Source organism: Nuphar pumila, chromosome 12 (assembly GCF_984573655.1).
Source record: "Nuphar pumila chromosome 12, dmNupPumi1.hap1.1, whole genome shotgun sequence".
Taxonomy (NCBI): domain Eukaryota; kingdom Viridiplantae; phylum Streptophyta; class Magnoliopsida; order Nymphaeales; family Nymphaeaceae; genus Nuphar; species Nuphar pumila.
Genome location: NC_143260.1, coordinates 9,960,398 through 9,982,919, shown reverse-complemented (window position 1 = coordinate 9,982,919; position 22,522 = coordinate 9,960,398). Strand labels below are relative to the sequence as shown.

The following is a 22,522-nucleotide window of genomic DNA, read 5'->3' as shown; positions in this document are numbered from 1 at the left end:
GAACGCTAGTTGTGCGACGTTTATCCCTGATCTCGATGTGGTCTCTGAGAATGTTTCCGCACTTGTTTAAAAAAAAAATTGCCACTTTTTCACGGTTATGAAATGAGATTGTTACAACCATAGATCTCATATCTATATCATTCACAACCCCACCAAAACTTCACCGACAGATTACCCCTACACTCCTAGAAACAACCCCACCCAACCACCCAAACATCACCGACTGATTCCCACTGTCTACACCGCATCCACATAATGCTTATCCAACCTTCCGGAGCGAACACCTGGTTCTTTCATGTCTACAATGCATCCACATAATGCTTCTAACAATATTGTCAAGCCACGTATCTCCCCAAACCTCCTCTTCCACATGTGGATCCCTGCACAAGCCACATGCACATGTGGGTCCCCCCTTAGCAAACAACGGAACAAGCAAAACCTACCAAGCAGTTCACAAGTCAGTCATTGCACACCCCACATCCACATGTGGGTCCCCATCAAAAACCTCAACAAATGCTAACACAAACGGACCAAGCAACACCTAGCAAGCATGTGTGATCCATGTGCCATTCTTTTTGTAAGGCAATATTTGAAGCATAGCTTATGCATTGTATTAGGTACCTTGGATCTCTAATCTAGTGAACTGGTTCATTTTATTTGTTTTATTGCATGGTCTGACCGTTAAGATTAATATATCCTTTTTGTGTGTGTATATATATATATTAAATATATATAATATATTTGTGACCAAGTCAAACTAGTTGACTTGATCCCAACGGCTAGAATTCTAATCGTTGGGAGGTCCCTCCTGTGAAAGTATCTTCAACAAGATATTATGATCAAGACCCAATGTTCTTGATGAAAGACAAGTGCACACATGCACAATAAGAACACTTAGAACACTTGTGCACAAAGGCACAACCCAATCAATCTCACAAATACACTTGAGTAATGAATAAGAACTTTATTGAATACTTGGGCTTTGACTCCCATTTATATAAAGGTGGAGACCTTGGAGGGGCTCCACTTCTAGTCGTTGGAGCCCCTCCAACGGTCACAATTGTGACTATTGGAGGGGCCCAACGACTAGATGGTGGCCCCCCCAAGGTACACACTAACCTAGGTTTACAAAAAGAAAAGAAGAAATAAAAGAGAAAAAAATAATAAAAAAATTACATGTCCAAAAAATGGATATGCGCAAAATGACTAAACTACCCCTCCGACTATTACGAGATATATATATATATATATATATATATATAATATATACAATTACATTGATTTGGTATTACAATTTAACACCTCCCTAATTGCTTTAGAGGACTCTTTCTCTCCTCTCTTTCCTCTATTTCTTCTCTATAAATAGGGGTGGGTGGGTGGGTGCCTTGTAAAGTGAGAGAGTGATGAGTAGTTTTAGGTCTTTGTGTGTTTGAGTGTATTGTAGTGAAGATTATATGTATTTTTCTTTTGTACTTTTTAATGTTCTTTATTAATGAAGTTATTCATTCACATTCCTTGTGTTTCATTTTAGTTATGTTTTTGTCCAAATGTATTATGTTTTGATTCTCGGAGTACATTTTAGAGTGCATTGAGATCCGTATCATTTCGTGACATTGACAACCAAATGCACATCTTGTTGGTTGACCCTTTCAATATGAAGTTATAAACCATTTTGGACTGAGATTTTGTTCTTTGTAACGCTTTGTGCACACACACACACACACACACAACTTTTGAATTGGGAGTATTTAACATGATTCTGGTAGAAACATAATGTAACTCGACAGCAAACCACTATAACAAGTATTTCCTTGGAAAACAATGGATCACCGATTCATCAATAACTGCTCTTCATTGACAATGTTATTTCCTTGTTGGCATATCAAAAACTACAGATGCATGTAACCCAACTATAATTTATTGTTTGCTAGTGATAACTGACTAGTGTAAAAAATTTCGTGCATGAGAACTGAGAAATGCATGGATTACCTACTTTCAATTACTGCAGTTTATTAAATTGCTCCAGATGTGCACATAAGTAAATCCCAACTGTTTTCCAGCAATTAAGTGAAAAAGCAAAGATACAAACAGAGATTTTTGTAAAAAACAAGGCGAAATATTAATCACCACCTCCATCAATTTCTCCTGTATAATGTCCCTGTATACTAAGAAAGAGCACCACAATCTCACAACTCTTACGCACAAGATTAAACTTAGCAAGCTGCACTTTAGCACATAAGTTACAATGGTACACGTACATCTATCTGCAAAACTAAACTCACTTGAAAGACTGGAATATTGGCTTGCACACTTGCAAGACTGCACATCAATGGACAGACAATCTGACCCCCATTATATTGATATTTGACTAAGTTCAATGATATTTATTATTATAAATATCATGATAAAGAAAAAAGAACTACCATATGTATTCTTGTAATGATTTCAAAATAGTCATATCATGTAACGGCAATTGCCTAATGAGGTACAACATTTTTGCATCATCTTTGCATGTACTTGCATGACCTCTAATACTAAATCGTTCACAGAACAGGGACATCTAAAGAGAATACAAGTTCAAGCATTGATACCACAGAAAACGTATCATCTCAGGATGTGCCATAACAGGAAGTAGTGAACATTGAAGTTCTTAGCATCAAAAGACTGCATAACATGCAACAACTGTTTTTCCTATAAATCACCATGACACAGGTGAACCATATCCTTTGTTATATTTGTACAAACATGAAAAGGAAACATTGAACCCACTATCTTGGACAACCTCATTCTAATTAGTTCTGTTAAATATTGCTTATTCTACCAAAAAAAACAGAAAAGAGATCTTGTAGTTAAAAGCTTATCTGCTTATGTTATCACATCCAAAAGACAGCTAACAAACCTACTCATCAAATTATCAAAAGAAACTTTAGAAAAAACACAAGAACATGCTTTTAACAAAATTGAAAATTAAAACACACACACACACACACAAGAAGAGGGCAGTGACTTACATCAAATACATTCTCATACTCTTCCAGAAGGGTTCTGATAATGCCCTGAGCATTATTGGCCGCATTTGCAGCAGCTAGGAACTGAGCAGAACAATCACCACTCATATCAAGGTCATCCTCAAGCTCACATTCACCTGCTAAAAGTGGGCGCAGAAGTAGTGGAGCCATACAAGCAGCAACAGCTGAAGCAGTCATCCTGTTCTCAGAAGTGTGACGAGTAATATAGCGCATCATTTTCAGAACCCTACAATCAGTATACATCATAAATTTAGAACATAAAAGTATACAATATACATGTAAATAATTGTCATCATCATTAACACCACTGCCACCACTATCAACAATCTTAAAATGGAGCAATAGGGAACCACTTAGATCCTGTAAGCCCCCAGAAGATATGATTACATCAAGCATCCAGTTTCATGTGGGCTTTCAAAACCAAATCTGGAAAAAAAAGATAAGCCTGCCTTGGATTACATGTGAATTCTAGACCAAATGATGGTGAAAAGCTAATAGGATCAAAATCTCATATGGGAAGATTTTTCCAGCTCCATGTCTCAAATGTCCAATTACGTCATCTCATTACATCGGATTTGGTTATACCCACATCTGAACAATGTATCATTTAGAAACCCACCAGGAACAAAATGAGTGAGATAGTTATCAATTAGAAGTTCCAAACTAACTAAAAAAATACTGGAAAACATGTAAAAAAATGCAAAATATTTTGGCATCTAGAGTTCCAGCACTGCAAGAAAAAAATGTAAGTAATATATGATATATGGCCTTCAAAAATTATACAAAAGATTGGAGAAATTCACATTCATTGAAGCTTTCGTTATTTACTTACAAATACAGGCATGATGCATACATCAAATATTCATGCATATGATTTAAAATATACTGAAGCATTCCTCATCAAACCAAATGATGACATTGACAATTTTAAAAGCAATAATAGCAATGACATCATGCAACTATAGAAAGGAAAAAGTGGATCAGAAAGAATAATATGATTCATGGGCAACCAGATAGAAGAATAAACATGAAAGAAAGGATGAAAAGAATATTCAAAATTAAACAAAAAATTGAACATATACAAACATCGAGGCCATCACTAAATAGAAGCTAATCCAAACCATTTGCAAGGACAAATGTCCTATATGATACCTCTGTAGAAGTCGCCGATTTGGCTCTGGGAAAGTCTCAGATATTGCAGCACGCATTGCAGCAACACGAGGTTCCTTCTGATCAATTCCTTTAAAATGTTTACAATAAAAATGAACACAAAGGATAAGAACTAATACACCAGTAAAACAATTTCAGAAAGCCAAAAACCAGAACATTTATGCATGCCTGTATACAGGCACAGACACAGAGATTTAAAATAGATCATGAGTTTCTCTAGTACAGAAAAAGAAAACCACATAAAATGAGCACATCATAATGCAGTTTTGCACCTTTTCTAATTTGAAAAGAAGACACTGGATTCTTTCTGCTTGTCTTTTTCTATTCAGAATATCCATATAAAGGCTTTTATCTTAACCATGACAAAAGATAGTATGATGCTGTATTTAGTGCACATCTTGACATTCCTTGCTGGTGTTTTACAGTGCATGCAATGCATCCCAACATACTATGGTTTATAACTTTATACTGGATGATATTTATGCCAGGTTTAAGTGTGGGGATGTCAACGCTAACCTCCATCTAGCTACATGGATCTAAAACATTTCCAACTTGAAATGGCCTGTCAAAGCATGGAGACTTGGACAAATAGAAGGAATTAATTGATGAAATACCTTTTTGATATTTAACAAGAGGAACCCCGTTCAGGTGGTGGGGCCAGGGGCAATGAAACCCTGCCACATAGCCCAACTCCAAGTGGTTAAAATCCCTCAGCCAACCCCTTGCCCACAAATTGATAAAATACCTTGGTTAGTAAAATTTCATAAATTATAATTGATAAAATACCTTTCTTTTCTTTTGTCATTATGTACAGGGGTAGTTCGTGAACTTAAAAGGTTTGAATATATTAATGAGTAGCATTTCAATCATTCAATTTAGTGATAATAGGTAAACACATTTCTCTGGTATCCCACACACAAAAACAAAAACCTACCCTAGTTAGAAGTTAGTGCTAAAATATGTACATATTCTTGTATATATATTATATATTGTTTATTCATTGTAAATAATTTTTGTATTTTTTATTTTTTAGTTTTTGGTCAACCAAGTTGACCTTGACTAACCATTAGAGCTGTCTAATGGCTGGCTTCTCTCCCTCTCTCATTTGTATATATGGTGTTCTCCCTCATTTAAGCATGCTTCTTGTCATACTTAGGTATTAATAAAATATTACTTTTTTATATTGGAAGAACTTCCTTTGTGTATGCCCATTGTGGGTTTTGTGAGTGTGCCCTTTGTGCCTCTCTTTTGTGATTATCTTAGTTGTCAAAGAAACTAGCTGGAGCCTAGGCAGTGAGCCCCTAAAAAGACTAGGTGGTACCAAAGTTACCGGAAGCTTCTTAGATAGGTAGGAAGCTCGCTTCCCAGAAACTCACTTCGGAAGCACGACACTCCTCGCCTCTGAAACTTGATAGGAATCGCGATTCTCTCACGTTTCTCCTATGCTTTCTACACACTTCATCTATTTTCCTTATATGTTTTCTCTCTCTATTTTTCATGTTTATGTGTTTCCTCTCACGCTTTTCACTCACTTCCATGTACTTTCCCTAAATTGGCAATCATCATTTTTAGATTTTGTTAAAAATTTAATTCTTATACTAAAAAATCATAAAATTTAAGAAGTCACTTTTATTTTAGTTTTTATTTGCGCTCCATTTAAATTATATTACTTTTTTTTATTTCTCACTTCCCGCATCCTATACAATTTAAAATGCATCGCTTCTCACTTCCACTTCTCGTATCATTTCCCGCTTTCGCTTCCTAGTCTTACAACCTTGGGTCGTACCTAACAAAGGATAAACAAGAAGAAGAAAAAAAGAAAAGAGAAGGAAAGAAAAGGAAAAAACAAGAAAATCAAAGAGGGGAAAACAATACATGTCTTGGAGATACATTTAAACATCACTAGCATAATCAAATTTTGCCAAACTTGAGCACTTTTTTATGTCAACACCATTAGTGAGTCATCCCATGATTCTAGAATGGCTCATCTTCCACTTTTTTCATCTCTTTTCATAATCGGCAACGACTTTGTTCATCTCTTCTCTTTGGAGAGCTACTTGCCATTTTCATTCTTTGTAAGAGTGAGCTTTGGTTCTTTCTCGGAGCCATCCACCAAACCCCATAGACCCTTTTTCCAAATTTTGTGCTTCACTATAGATGCCTACAACACATAGTTAGTGTCATTTAAGCTTATAGGAATGGAGACGATGTTTTTTCGCTCATCCTCCATAGATAAACAAGAGAAAAAGGGAGTAAGAGAATGAGAGAGAAGAGATACAGAAAGATAAGAGTGGAGACGGAGTTATTTTGGACACCACGAGCACCTGATCTTCAAAATCCATGGTCTCACATCCACACGAACAAGCTTCGCATGGATCACATCACCGATGGCTCTGATACCATGTAATGAGTGCAACAAGGCACAAGTATTCTAATAAAGGCTTCAAGAGAGCACAATAAACAATGGTCACTTATGGCCCAAACACAATCAAGAGGTATAATACCTCACAAGAGAACAAAACACATAAAAAATGATATTATTGAAGAGAATGCTGTAAAAAGCAGAATGGGTTACAATGGGGTTCAACCCCTTTAAATAGACCAACACAAGCTGGTGCAACTAGCTGTTGGACCTGCCCAACGGCTAGTTGCACTGGTCAACCAGCTATATGAAACATAAAAGAAAAAAAGAAAAAAAAACATTTGACAGGTTAGCCCCTAGTGGGCTGACGCCTATTACATATGTAAAAAGACTGAAATACCCCTGATGGGTATTTCAGTTTACAGTCAGCATAAACAACAAAATTAAATACAGTATATATATTATATGACAACCATATATATACATCAATATATAGGTACAATATCTTAACACTCTCGCCTCTCCCTCTTCTCTCTCGCCTCTTGACTCTCCCTCTCTTTGCATCTTGTATCTCTTCCTCTCTCTCTCTGCATCTTGACTCTCCCCCTTCTCTCTCGACTCTCCCTCTCTCTTTCTCGCCTCTCGATTCTCTCTCTTTCTACATCTCAACTTTCCATCTTTTCTCTCCCCTCTCAACTCTCCCTCTCTCGTCTCTAAGAAGAAGAAAAAGAAGTGCAAACTCGACTATCTCTCTATCGACAGGTACAATTAGCCAATTTTTTTATGTTAGCCGTGTTGGAATTGTTAGAAAATGACTTTGAATATTTTAGGTTCGATAATGAACCCATACACATGCACATTAAGTGCGAATATACCCACTTAAGGGAACAACACAAGCACATCAAGTGCTAATACATAAACCCATAAAAGGGATAAATATGACTTAAAGTCATAAGTTGAATATTATTGAAGAAACAGAAAGAAGAGGGTAAAAACCCTATACAATGGAGCATAAGCTCCTCCAAGGAGTAAAGAATACAAAGGGGGAAACCCCTATTTATAACACAAGAGAGGGGCCACCAAGGGGGCTCCCAAAGGAGTCGTTGGGAGCCCCCAACGACTCTTTGGGGAGCCTCCCTAGGTGGCGCAAACCACAAAAAAGGGAAAAATAAAAAGAAAATTAAAAATAAAATTACAAACATATTCCAAATGGAATATGCGTAAAAACTGTGAAATGTCTAAACTACCCCTATGCCTATAAATAGATAAATATATATTTTATATATATAATTAGGATAATACATATGCATATATACCATATATGAATATGTATTATCCTTTATATATATATATATATATATATAATATATATAATATTACAATTGTCAAATGATACATTTTAACACCCCCCCTCAAGCTTTGCGTGGGGGAACGAAAAGATTGAAGAAAGCAAGAGGAAGAATCTCAAGGTTACAAGAGCCTTCAGGACGAATGTCATTGTAAATGTCTCCCTCCAATGTCTTTAACGATGAGCACCTTCCATGATCTATCCAAGGTACTTCTTTTTCTCTTATCTTCAAGATCCTCAGGAACAACAACAAAGAACAAGTAAAAAATATCTTTGCACTTTACTCAAAAAGGAACATTCCTAACAAGGTGCAAAATTTATGCATAATAGGATAATTACTTTAGCATGAAAAGAAAATTTAGAAAACCAAAGTTTTCAAAAACATATATCATGTTTAAAGAGTGAGCGAAAACATATTGCAAGAATGCATAATGCATTCATAAGGTCCAATATTGGACAAACACAACCCCATAATGGGGAAATAACAAAATAGTCCACTAAGGGACACCACAATAATCCTACGAAGAGGCATAAGCAACATATACTTTATTGAATGAGATCCTAAAAGGCCATAAAGAGCATATGCATATATTATCATGAAATGAATTAATACGTAAAGGAATCATTAATGAACATGCTTCAAACATATAATGAAGTGCCAAACAAGAAAAACGAAGTCTCCAAGCATACTTTAGACAAAAAATAAACACAAGAGTTCACAAGGTTTTAAATCCATTTACGAGGCAAAACGAATAGTGTTATTTGAGTAGAGAATCTTACCCATTTAGGAAAATCTCACTCAATTGACAAAAAGGACACATTTTGCATACAAAAGTGGCCAAAATACCATAAGCACTTAATATATAGATTAAATGCCAAAAAATCAACTTGATTTTAAAATATGCATATCAAAAATATGATTCACTTGAATATCTTAAAACACAAGTCATGAATGAAATTTTGCAAATTTCAACAATAGTTCATCCATTACAAACAACTACCTCATTAGTCCTCCAAAAACCCATAAATCAAGTGTATAAGCTACTAGATCAAGGATATAAATATAATGCCATTAAAGGCCAAAAACACACACAAAGGTGTGCAAAAGAATCTCTTGTCTACATATAATAATACTTGAAATGAGTGCATCTACGACAAGAACAAAAACATCTCTTGTCTACGTAAAAATACACTCAAAACCAAGTATGTTCAGCTACTAGAACAAGAGTAACAAGTCAACCATGGGCAAAAACACAATACATCTCTTGTCTACATAAGATGGCACTTGAAATGAGTGAAATAAGACAACTATGGGCATACATCTCAGCGACTAGAGCAAGGACACAAACGCCAACATGGATTAAAATCACACACCATGGTGTGAATCAACGTGCCTTGTCTACATAAAATAACACTCAAGACAAGTGTGTTCAGCTACTAGACCAAGAGAGCAAAAGCCAACAAAGGGCTACCAACACACGAAGGTGTAATAAAATCCTTGTCTACATATGATGACACTTAGATAAGGGGCATAAAAGGAGAAGACTCTTGAGGCAATAAAACTTGTAATGTCAAACATATAAATAAAACCTTGAAACAATATTCTTCAAAAAAGAATACCCATAACAATATCATTTTGAAATAAAATGTGTGAATATACACACACCAAGAACACTTGTGCACAAAAGCACAAAACATAAATGTGCAAATGCACTCATATGATTCATAAACAATAAAAGGTTGGGCAATAACCCCAAAACCTTGATTTCAATATACCTTAAAACATTTAAGGTTTTAAACATCATATATCCATCACATTTATATATAAATAAGAGCATCCATAAGATCAATGGCCAACAATAAACAAGTGACACACTCATATACCAAATCATTCTAGAGTCCCAAGGTGCCCATAACTCACCTCAACCACCATCTATAATATGGTAAGTGGACAAACTAAAATGACATAACAATGAGTGACACACTCATAATTAGAGATCATATACCAAATCATTCTAGAGTCCTAAGGTGCCCATAACTCACCTCAATCACCATCTATAATATGGCAAGTGGACAAACTAGAATGATATAACACGAGGTGCCCATAACTCACCTCAACAAACATCTCTAATAAAACAATAATAAGGCCAAATAAATGATGCATTAAATAACATGTGATGGGCACATATAAATGCCACAAAAAGGCAATAAACACTTTAGGAATCATTTTTCAAAGAAAAGAGGACCGATTAAAAATTGAATCAAAGGTCCAATATAATCAATCACAATAATATGCTTTATAACAACAATTTTGCATAAATCTGAATTATGCTTAATCTTCAAAAGAAGTCATTTATACAAAAAGACTTATTATGCAACTAACACAATTTATGAAATATTAAGCAACATCATAATCATTATCAAAAGACTCAATAAACACAACATGAAATACTTAAGCTATGTCATGTGTGAGAAAGGAATTGGAATCATCCAAGAAACAAATCAAGCCTTTATAATTTGCAATTATATGTATACCAAGATGTAAAATGACAATAATCTTAAATGTGTAAATTTAGGACAACATGTATCAAGATATTGCGGAAGCATTCATAATAATAAAAGAAACAATCTTACAAGTTCATAAAAAATAAACACAAGCCCTAAAGGAGGCAATAAAAACATCTCTTTATTGAAAAGAGAGTATCATGTGAAAATGTCTACGAAGAGACAATACACATACAAGCATAAATACTTTATAGAAGAAGTGCACGAAAGCACTCACACAACACTTGAACAAAATACAAAAAAGCGTATAAATAATAAACATGCGATAATGCATGTACTTCATAAAATGGAAGCAAATGCTTGAGTCTCTCAAGCTTTAATTATATGCTTGATAAATGCAATTTAAGACAAAGAAGACCATATTATGGCTAATGTAGGCATCCTTAGAGATACAATCAAGAGGTTTTGAAACTTTATATGAAAAATACAAACAAACATGTTTATAAAGTTGTATCATTAGACGAAAACTCAAAAATTAATGAAGTCTTTTATACCAAAGGATGCAATAGACACACTATGAATTCTATATAGTGTGAGAAGATTTTAAAAGATCTTTCCTAATGAACACAATGGTTCATACAACATATTTATCACAAATAATTTTTCAAAATCCTTTAACTAAACCAAAACCATTGAAACATCATTGACAAAAACTACTTAGGATTCATAACAAGGATTTAGATGTGAGAGATTCTTATACAAGAATTATATAAAGATTTTTCAAAAAAATGCACTAAAATCCATAAACAAGAGAAGAACTAAAAACCAATTAGACTTTATATGAGAGAAAAGATTTTTTAAACAAAGATCATTAATCAAGAGATCATATATAATCTTTAAAAGTTAATTTATGAAATACTTATGTAATCATCATAAATCCCACATAATTGAAGACAATTTTAAGAAATAACATAAATTACTATTTATATGTGATGAGTAATCGATAAACATATAAACAAGAATTTATATATTTGAATAGCAAAACAAGTTTACTAAATTAAAAGGAGATATTTTTAAAAAAAATTGAACATGCGAAATATGAAAAGAGGTGATTCAACCATTATAAACACTTCATATGCAAAAAATAATTTCATAATGCATAATATGTTAAGAAAAGATATACATACCGAAAACTTAAGAAAAAAGAGAAGGACAATGAATACTTCACCATTTCTTGATCAACACGCTTTCTGTTGCATCAAAGGACAACCCCATCGTGACCACGCTCTGATACCATGTTAGAAAATGACTTTGAATATTTTAGGTTTGATAATGAACCCATACACATGCACATTAAGTGTGAATATACCCACTTAAGGGAACAACACAAGCACATCAAGTGCTAATACATAAACCCATAAAAGGGATAAATATGACTTAAAGTCATAAGTTGAATATTATTGAAGAAATAGAAAGAAGAGGGTAAAAACCCTATACAATGGAGCATAAGCTCCTCCAAGGAGTAAAGAATACAAAGGGGGAAACCCCTATTTATAACACAAGAGAGGGGCCACCAAGGGGGCTCCCAAAGGAGTCGTTGGGAGCCCCCAACGGTCACATTTGTGACCGTTGGGGGCTCCCCAACGACTCTTTGGGGAGCCTCCCTAGGCGCAAACCACAAAAAAGGGAAAAATAAAAATAAAATTAAAAATAAAATTACAAACATATTCCAAATGGAATATGCGTAAAAACTGTGAAATGTCTAAACTACCCCTATGCCTATAAATAGATAAATATATATTTTATATATAATTAGGATAATACATATGCATATATACCATATATGAATATGTATTATCCTTTATATATATAAAATATATATATTATTACAATTGTCGAATGATACATTTTAACAGGAATTGCAAGGCTAAATACAATTTTCCTACCCGAGCTTCCACAAACACATCCTTGTTGTAATTATTTATATGTTTATCTCCTTGTAGCATGATCTCCCAAATATGGCAGGTGACAATAGCTATAAATACATAATATGCATGACAAATGCCTAAACTAATACATGTTTCTTGCTAAGATATAGAGAATATATCTGTAAATTCAAATTAAAAAAATCCAAAAAAATTTCCCTCTAAAGCTCATATTTTATTTCTTAGATACATAGATCAAGTTGTTGCATTAATGTTACTTTTACATATTAATCTCATATTTTTCAGTATTTATTTGAGAATTTCTATTTCTTATTGGTTGTTGCTTCATCAATAAAGTATTTCTTTTATTTATTTGAATTTGTAGACATTTTTAAAGGTTTTTTCAAGTTTTAAAAAAAATTGAGGATTACGCTTTACGCCTCGCATTAGTTTTTTGTGGAGCACTACGCTACACCTCAACGCTTTTGACAACATTGTATGCATGTGTTTATGTATACATACATATGTATGTATACATATACATATAAGTATAATATATATTAGATTTTTTTATTCATTGTAAATATTTTTTTTGTATTTTCACTTTTTAGTTTTTGGTCAACCAAGTTGACCTTGACTAGCTATTAGAGCAGTTGGTCTAACGGCTAGCTCTTCTAGCCGTTAAACAAAGTCTAACAGCTAGTGGTTCTCTCTCATTCCTTGTAACTTTGTTCTCTCCCTCATTTAAGTATGCTTCTTGCATACTTGGGTATTAATAAAAAAAAAATATATTGTGAGAACTTCCTTTGTGTGTGTGCCCATTATCGGTTTTGTGAGTGTGCCCATTGTGGCTCTCTTTTGTGATTGTCCATTTTGAATCTATTGTTGGACATTCTTGTTGGTGTTTGAAGGTTTTCATTTCCTTACAGTTAGTGGGATCTTTAATATAAGCAGGGTTGTAACACGTTCAACTTAGAAAGATGATTGTCTGTTTCTACAGATCATGCTCCCATTTCTTGGGCGCTCCCTATGTTAAATAGGCAATCAAGATATGCGCCCAATGCCAGTTAATTTCTATAGAGAACATGTCATTAAAAGTGGTCAACTCTCACCCCACCCCCATCCCAAAAAAAAAACAATCTATCTCACACCAATTCAAGTATGAGTTCCAAATTAGTTTAAAAGCAAATATGCTGAAATAATGAAAGATCACGGTCAGACTAGCCAAAATAAAGTTGAAAACAAAAGCAGATATATATGGACAACAATATGCATGCATGCAAGTTCACATGCGCACATGCACATACATAGGAAGAGTTAGTATTTGAACCTAATCACGCAAGATTACAAATAGCATCTTACAAGCCAAAACTTTATGCCTTTTAAGAAATTTCAGATGTACAGCATATACAGTTTTAAACTTCTCAAATTAAAAAGAACTGTACACCAGTGTCATCTATAGATTTCAAATTTTGAGCTTCACAGTTCCTAAAGAAAGAGAAAAATCAAAGAGTCATCCTATTAGAAGTTACCTGGTGAAGAGAACGTTCTGAAAAGCTTAGTAAGGTGCACCTAGGCAACCTAGGGACATGTCCAACACCTAGCAAGTGCTAACAGAAGGGTGGACGCCACGCTAGAGATTAGAGAGGATTAAAAAGAAAGTGTTCAATTTTAGTTAAAAAAAAAACAAAATACAATATCACAATTTAGTAAATCATATTTGTCACAGTTTTCTCAATTTTTTTATTTTTATTATTTAACATTGACTGATGCATTTCGATTTAAGCATCCCATAGGTGCTCAAGGGAGCTGGCCACTTAGAGCTTCTGATTACATAGTTGAAGCCACAATGAGAACAAAGAGAATCTGGTGATGTGAAGAAGGGACCATTCCATGAATGACGAAACAGTCATCCAAGAACTATAATGTACAACTATCAGAAGATATGACCCTAGAAATAAAGATAACAAATGTGAACCGTCTGACTGAAGTTGAAGCTGCTATGTGACAACTAAAATAGTTCCCAGAATTCCAAGTTAAAAATTAAAATTTGCAAATGCCCTCTGTTGAAATTTCCTAATGCTGTGAAACCAAATAGGAACACCAAGTCGTATGCACACTGGACATGATGATAATTTACAAAAAAGAACAAAAAAAGAGAACTATAATAACAGACCTAAAGATAGCAAGAATAAAAAGGTAGAGTAAACATAGTTGAAAATTCATTTGCTGCATAAAAGAACGGGAAAAATGAGTGAACAGCACATACTATATGCTTCTAGAAGTGTAGTGCAGCACGATGCAGGAACCGGAGAGGAAGGTAGCTCCCGCAGCACAAGCTTCAACCACACAATAATATGCAAATAATGTAAGGAGGTGAAACTAATGAACAGAACCAAATAATGCTACTAAATATAAAACATTGAACTTACAAAAAAATTATGCATACTAAATACCTTGACACAGTCGCCAATGACATGGGCATCCTCTTCAGGAGAAAATTCAGTCTTCCCTGACAAACATGAGATAAGTATTGTTGATAACCAAATGCAAAAAAAAAAAAAAGATAGTAGATACAGGTTGGACAAGGATTAAGACAAAATGCACTCAGGGGAACATCAGATAAGTTAAAAAGGCAAACCCTGCTCATATTCCTGAACCCTGCGCTCAACCTCCTCAACATCAGCAGATTGGCGCAAAATTCCTTCTACTTTTGAACCTAAAGCCAAACAATTTAGAAAATTAATTAATCAGACATAAGATTCATCATGTTTTTTATGCAATATGAACCATTGATTTTCAATCTTCTTAAAAAACACATCTAAACATGAAAAAAATCTAATCTAATACATGTTTTCAACTAGCCTATAGAAATTAAATCTGTAAATTTGGATTAATCAAACATCCGAAACTTTTCTCCTCTGAAGCCATTTAGGACAGTTTAGGAGTTAAACTTACGTATGTACATAAGAATATATATACATATATAACTATATATATGTGTCTGTGTCTGTGTCTGTGTCTGTGTCTGTGTCTGTGTCTGTGTCTGTGTCTGTGTCTGTGTCTGTGTCTGTGAGTGTGTTTCATTTGATATTTATATATAAGTTCCAATGGTTCAGGAGGGTTCTCACTTACAAGCTTCCAAAACCCTTCTTTAGTATCAACAGTTATACTTTATATTCATTTGGAACATTAAAATAATCATAGAGCTTCAATTATCACTTCTCATTTATCTCACCTTTCCCCACTTCCCCTCTTCTTCACGGTGAGTGCATGAGTTCCAATCTTTGCATGACTTGTGGAGTTTTTGCGTGTGTGTGTGTGCATGTGCACAAGCATTCATTAATAAATATCAAAATTTTCATGAACTACAAAAAAACACATCAAATTATTACACACGGATGTTTGTGCAGCTACTTTTGTTGTTCAAAAGAAGCAATAAAGCACATACTATTATTTGTCTTAATTTTATGTGCACTTCTTTTATTTATTTATGCGAACCGCTTCCACAATTGGTTTCCAAAAATTTTAACAGATTCATTAGAACTCAGCATGCCCCCTTGGCATGCTTGAATAGTTCATTGGATCAGACAAGTATGGACAATCATAGCTTATCGTTGAAGTCCCACATTTGAACATGATAAGATCATGCAAGCACTTTGAGGATTCAAACCAAAGAAGGTCCTTTTTGCTGTCATGATAATATATTGAATTTCTCAATACATTTTGCAGTTAAGTCATTTTTTTCAAAATAAAAAAAAGTGTTCAAATGCATCAGCTTGCATGCACAAACACATACACATACAAACTCCTGATAATATTTAGTTTTCCCACATAAAAGTCATAACTTACCAAACTGCTCGAGAAAGCACAGAGCTTTTTCTAAAAAGGATGGACTTCCATCAATGTCTTCAAGTGCAAGCAAAATCGGTCGCCCAACAACTAAAGACTTGACAGGATGCTTATCCTTCCCTGCATAAACATAAAAAGCCTAGGCACATAATTTACAAAAAGCTCCATGCCAAAGTATCAACCATAACACATGAAACAAATGCTATTGTCTATAAGCAGCCTTTCATGATCAATAACTGCTCGCACAATGGACTCTGAAAGAGATACTTTCTCAGCTCCATGTTATTGTCAATAAGAAAAGGGCAGCCATAATCTTTTATAGAATTGCTTACATTCTTGGAGAGAACCTTCAAATGTTTCTGACACATCATTCCTGAAAATTCCATTATGTCCCATCACAAGAGATGCATCAGGTGCTTCTGCCAAGGCATGCTCAAGGGCAGCTTTCCATTCAAACAAATCCTCTGACGACTCTGCCTACCATTGAAACAAGAATAATAATAATGGAGAAAAGATCCATAACATGGAGAACAATCCAAATCCTTTTCAAAACTACATTACATCTAACATGTACCCAGGAAATGGCAAAACGTAAACAAGAAATGGATAAAAAAGTACCTTGAGTGTGAAAGCTCGCCCATCACGTCCGTCAGGGAACAAGACAGTTAAGAGTTTCTTATCTTCCCTAACAACTACACTGCATAGCCACAATTCATGGAAGATGATTAACTTTAACATATAAATGAAAAGATGATGTTGACCACCTAACATTCAAATAGATGATACCTTCCAGAATTATTCAAGTCGATCCCACCAAGAGTGATGTTCACCTCACCACCTCGATGAGGAAGTGCATTCTGAAATTTACCATGCAGCATTCAGTTAAGCACTTGAAACATCACATGTCAATCAACTAAGGGATTATGCCAATACAGCATTTATCTCAAGTATCACTAAAAAGTAAGAACAAAAGTAGCCAATACAATCTATCATTAAACACCAAAAAAAAAAAAGCATTTCCTTCTGCCAAAAAGAATGCCTGGATGCACCCATAGTGGTATGTACCTAGGGTTACCGGAAGCACTACAGGGCATGGGGAAGCACGCTTCCCCGAAACACGCTTCGGAAGCGTGAAACGCCGTGCTTCCAAAACGCCAAGGGAAGTGCTGATTTAGTTTGGGAAGCAAGATTCACAGTAATGGGAAGCTCGCTACCTTGTATGGACATGTTTAGCCTCTCTCTTTTTTACCAAAAAAAAAAAGTAGAAAAATACCCTTTTTTAAAAGAATATAATGGTCATTATTGATTATTCCCTTATAAAAGGAAAAGTTGAATAGGGTTTTGACTCTCTCTCTCTCTCTCTCTCTCTCTCTCTCTCTCTCTCTCTCTCTCTCTCTCTCTCTCTCTCTCTCTCTCTCTCTTGTTGTGTCAAAGTTCTAACAGTTGCAACTATTCCTCACATTCTAAAGCATTGAACCAATCACAAGGAACAAGTTTTCAGCCTAAACAATAACCCAATTCAACAATCCAAAATGCATCAAACATATGAAAAATTATGGCAATGCTCACCGGGTCACTTTTAAAGAAGACCAGTGATGTCCGTGTAAGTATGAACCAGCGTTTCCTCCACGACTTCCAACCAATGCCTATAAGAAACAAGACCATGTGACTACAAGATAGTGCAAAACCAAACAAAACATCCAAACAAAAATTTAAACATAACAGAACTACTAATAATAGTACTACAAGACCATGTGACTACAAGATATTTTAAGCCAAATTTCATAGTTTTTGTTTCTTTTGTATTTTAAATACTTTAAAAAACCTATTTCCTTATAATTTTGCAAGAAAATTGATACAAAACCTATTATTTTCTTATCTTTCATATTACTTTTTATATTTTTAAAATTTTAAAACTCCCAAGATTTTTCTGAGAAAACCCAGCTTTTAAAAATCTCTCTGAGAAAAAAACCCTCACCGAGAAATTACCTTGAACAATATAGGTGCCTACCTATGGGCCAGGCCAGCCTGTCTAGGCCCATATGCCCAACTGGCAGCCCAAGGGCCAAATCCTTTGATCCTGGGCCTGCTCAAACTGGCTTTGATGGGCCACGCTTGACTGAGCCCAACCCAATCAATGACCCATTAAAATAGCGGGCCAAGCTGGGTCAAGTTGGCCCATTGCCCAACGCTACATGTAAATGAACAAAAATATAGATTGTAGATCAACCACATAAAGTAGAAAGAAAATCCAAATAGAAGCAAACAAGCAAGGATCGGATATGATTTGGAAACAAAAATGCATGCAACAAATGGCTGTAGAAACCACATTTATGTGTTCATAAAACCTTCTAAGACGAAATTCAGCATGCCTTGCTTACCCTTTGATGAGATGAAAAGAGGACCGCTCTTAAAAACCTGCACAGAAGGATAAACAACCATAAATAGAGAAATATAATCAACTAATCTCAATAATGAACAGCTGCAGGTTGATAAAAATATAAGTTGGCGGACACGGTATTCTGTGTGACATATAATCTAATAATTAAAATTTAATTTGACAAATCCAGAATGTATTACAGAAAGAATGAATGAAAGAAAAAGAAGAAGAAGAATGCTATGTCTCACAGACACAGATACAAGTACGAGACACAATTGGGAATATGACCATACAACACAAGCGTGTGTGTGTGTGCGCGCACACACACACACACACACACACACAAACAAAGAATCTGGAGTGTAGATATCACAAGTGGGGTGTAGCATAATTTTAATCATTTACACATATGCACGAGCATGTCCCTACCATATAGTGGCATGGAATACAAATCCTAGCAGAAGACTTTGATGATATCAATGATAGTATGATAGACTCTTCAGTCTTCACCACACAATTTCATACACCATAAAGATTCCTCATATGAACAAGAAGGCAAAGATTTGTAGATAAATCAAGGCCATCTCAAGGAGCACCGCAAGATCAACCTTGGGAAATATTGAATAACAGCAAATACATTTCAAAGCTTATAATCAGTGCTTTGTATGTGTTTCACTAGCCTCTCAATACCATCATATGGTATGACAAGGATATTATTCCAGTCTCATAGATGAGTTCATGACACAGGCCATTATGTTCCAAGTACACTAAATGAACATACAAATGCAACTTGATTAATGAATGTCATGAATCTGGCACAACCTAAGCTGCATTAGAGGCACAAACAATGCTATTATGCACATCGACAATTTTATAGTTTATTTGGTGTCAATTCATCACCCCAAATGCAGATATGCAGCTTCTAAAAATTTAACAGAACGGAGACCCCTCCTATCCATAGGAAGTTGCTTTGACCCTTCCAGTTGATTGGTAAGAAAGCAGGTAAGTATACAAACCACTTCGTTTTACACTCTGCACTAAGAAGGAGACGACATGGAGAAAGCGACAAAGGCAGTCTTGCTTGGCGCTAATACATGCCAACGGCCAAGCTACATGAAGTTGAGTAATTCTGGCAGATTTCAGTCTACCCTTTGGTAACGTACATGTTTACTCAGAGAAAACTGACATATAAAAGCATTCTTCAATACAAACTCGAACAGAAAATAAGACTCTCAATTTTCATCAATGTGCATTGAAGAGAAGCGTCATCAGTTCCAAGTGCTTTTGGCTGACAAGAAGATATTATTTATTCTTCAACAGGCGAAAATTACGATTAATCCTTGCACAAGTTGCACAGTTTCATCAATCACCGCTTGGAAAATAACCAAATAAGCTAATAGCATTCCTTTTCTAAACATAAACAAAATAAGATCCATAGGCAACCAGAAACTCGAATTCCGCCACCCACATTTTAAAACTACGCAAACTCACAAAGAAAGAGCGAAGAAAACATAACTCACAAATACAAGACACCCTGAAAACCCCAAAGAATCCAGCGAAAATGTGAAATGCAACAGAAACATCATCCAAGTAAAAAAAACGAACAAAAAGAAGAAAAAGCAGAATAAGAGGAAGAAGAGAATTAGGGATTCGGATGAGTCGTACCGTGTTCGTCCCTCTAGCCCGAGGGCGCTCAAGCGCGGCCAACGGAGCAGACATTTCCTCCGAGACATGCATCGCTAACCAAACACTAACTTCCCCTCCTCTGGGCGATCATCCGCGCTCGAAATCGGAACCAGCGACTCACCGATCTCTCCGGCGACCAACCCGGCCGCATTTCGCCGGAGATTTTTCCTGCGGCGGGCAACCAAACTCCGGGAAACGAGACCGATCCGGCGACGCTAGGATTTGTGCCGAAGCTTGCAGAAGAAGAATCGAGAGAAGGAGAGGAAGAAGCCAAACTGATCACAGAGAGAGAGAGAGAGAGATTCCGCTTCACTTATTAATAAAGGCAACCCTTTTTTCAAATAGACGATGGGGTACGATTTTTCTTCTTTTTTTCTTGTTTTTTTTTTATAAACAAGTCTTTTCTTTTTCGCCCGCGCTCTTACTTGGGACTGTCATTAAATAGTTAAACACTGTCATTAAGCTTAATCACTTTCTGGACTTTCTTAAATACCCCCATTTGTTTTAAGTATTTCTGACGAGCGGTCTTCTTAATTGTTATAATTTCTGTTTGCTTTTTTAGTTTTGTCTCGAGACACAGAGGCCAGTGAGGCACTGTGAGCTTGAGAATAATGCCACTGGTAGTGTTTTTAACTTTTCCTTTGTTTTTAGTGACAGAACTTGGCTCAAGTAGTTGTTGCATTGTGTCTCTCTGGGTTTACCAAACTTAATGTTAGCATCTCTCTCACAAAGATACCAGTATGACCCGACTCATGACACTAGTTCGATATGCGATCTCCAAAAATAGGGTGCGAGGACACAGTGGAGCAGTCCAACTCACTTCACCAAGGACACGCTGTCAAAAACATGCCCCTGTGATGCAGGTTGTTGGCATTATAGGATTCTTGTTGGTCATGGTCTTGCAAGTGGTTCCAAAAGGGTTTGGCATAGTGGGATGAGACCTAGGCAGCTAAGCAGGTGGCCTAGGCTCAAATTTCATGGGTGTCACCCCTTGCATAAGCCAAAGCGTCGCGACTTTTTGGAGGCAAGGGGTAAGCCCATAAAGTTTTATGTTGTCAAGACAGCGTTCGCAAGTACATCAGGCAGAGCCAGCGCGACTAGGTCTTTGATTAAGGATGTGGTTTCTTTGTGTAAATATAAAAAAAAAAAACAGGTCTTGCAAGTGGAGCAGAACGGATTTGAGTTTGTGACATTTTCCTCAACCAGGACAGGACTAACAACTCCACAGGGCACTCTTTCTGTAATGATAAACTCTCAATATTTGAGTTATTGTCCTTTTAACCTTTAAGAATGTGTTATTAACTCATTGAATTTGGCCAATTTGGTTATTTATAATTTTCAAACTTTTCTTTTGCATTTTTATCTTTTATTATATATGAGTAATGTGTTCCTTAGGCCTTAGGCCCCTTCAAAACTCATAGTTTAAATCTTTTTTTTCTCATGCCTAACACCGTAGATGTGATCTATAGGTTTTGTTTAGTGGGAACCAGCTTTTGGATCGCCGGAATATGACATGCATACAGGTTTTTTCGATGAGTCAAAATCAATGGCTATGAACGTACCAGTTTTTTCTTGGCTCATAAAATCATATTTTTTGTCAAAAAAAAATGATCAAAGAGTCGATTTCCACTAAATCGATCATGATAAACACATCTAACGGTTCAGATCTATCATAAAACACTTAAAATATATATGGCAGAATGAGAAATGGGGCCTAATATGTTCATTTCTCATTATATATTGCTTGTTTATTTATTTATTTATACAATTATTAACTTTGTTGTTTATCTATTTACGTTTACAATTATTAATGCATGAAAAAAACAATAATCATTTTATTCTGTTTCTTTCTAGCGTGGCATTTTATTGGCATTTATATTGTTCTATCACTGGACCACAAAAGGCCTCTCTTTGTTTTTATGAGCACCTGTTGAGCTTCTTTTTGTTCTAATTTTCTTTCTTTTTCCTCTTTTGGCTAAGCGAATTTGAGGATAGTTCTCACGTGAGTGTGACTTCACCAATCAACATTTAAATCGGTTGGCTACAATTAAGTTGCTACCAATTGTCTGCCTTTCAATAATATCATTTTAAAGGGAAAGTATTTGGTACCCTTTGGGTAAGGAACCTCTTAGTTGAAACTTACAGCAGGAGGTTGTTTTGACCAAATCTAACACCATGGATGTGTTCTGCATGGTCAAAATAGTAAGAATCAATTTTTGGGTCATAGTTATTCGATGTAAAAATATGATTTTGTGAGGGTTGATA

At 35.3% G+C, this 22,522-nt stretch overlaps 1 protein-coding gene across 1 annotated transcript in view; it reads right to left on the bottom strand.

Annotated features, from left to right (window-relative positions):
- The window catches only part of LOC149819945 (rho GTPase-activating protein 6-like), a 51,307-nt gene extending 30,757 nt beyond the window's left edge, over positions 1-20,550 (bottom strand). The window contains exons 1-12 of the mRNA XM_089982772.1: positions 20,237-20,550; positions 18,573-18,609; positions 17,761-17,837; positions 16,978-17,048; positions 16,810-16,888; positions 16,524-16,668; positions 16,192-16,311; positions 14,981-15,058; positions 14,796-14,851; positions 14,609-14,678; positions 4,182-4,269; positions 3,012-3,255 (exon numbers count right to left, since the gene is read on the bottom strand). Of these exons, the coding sequence (XP_089838898.1) occupies positions 3,012-3,255; positions 4,182-4,269; positions 14,609-14,678; positions 14,796-14,851; positions 14,981-15,058; positions 16,192-16,311; positions 16,524-16,668; positions 16,810-16,888; positions 16,978-17,048; positions 17,761-17,837; positions 18,573-18,609; positions 20,237-20,308 (1,137 nt within the window). The 5' untranslated portion in view covers positions 20,309-20,550. The remainder of the gene's footprint in view (positions 1-3,011; positions 3,256-4,181; positions 4,270-14,608; positions 14,679-14,795; positions 14,852-14,980; positions 15,059-16,191; positions 16,312-16,523; positions 16,669-16,809; positions 16,889-16,977; positions 17,049-17,760; positions 17,838-18,572; positions 18,610-20,236) is intronic.
- Between the last annotated feature and the right edge of the window lie 1,972 nt (positions 20,551-22,522).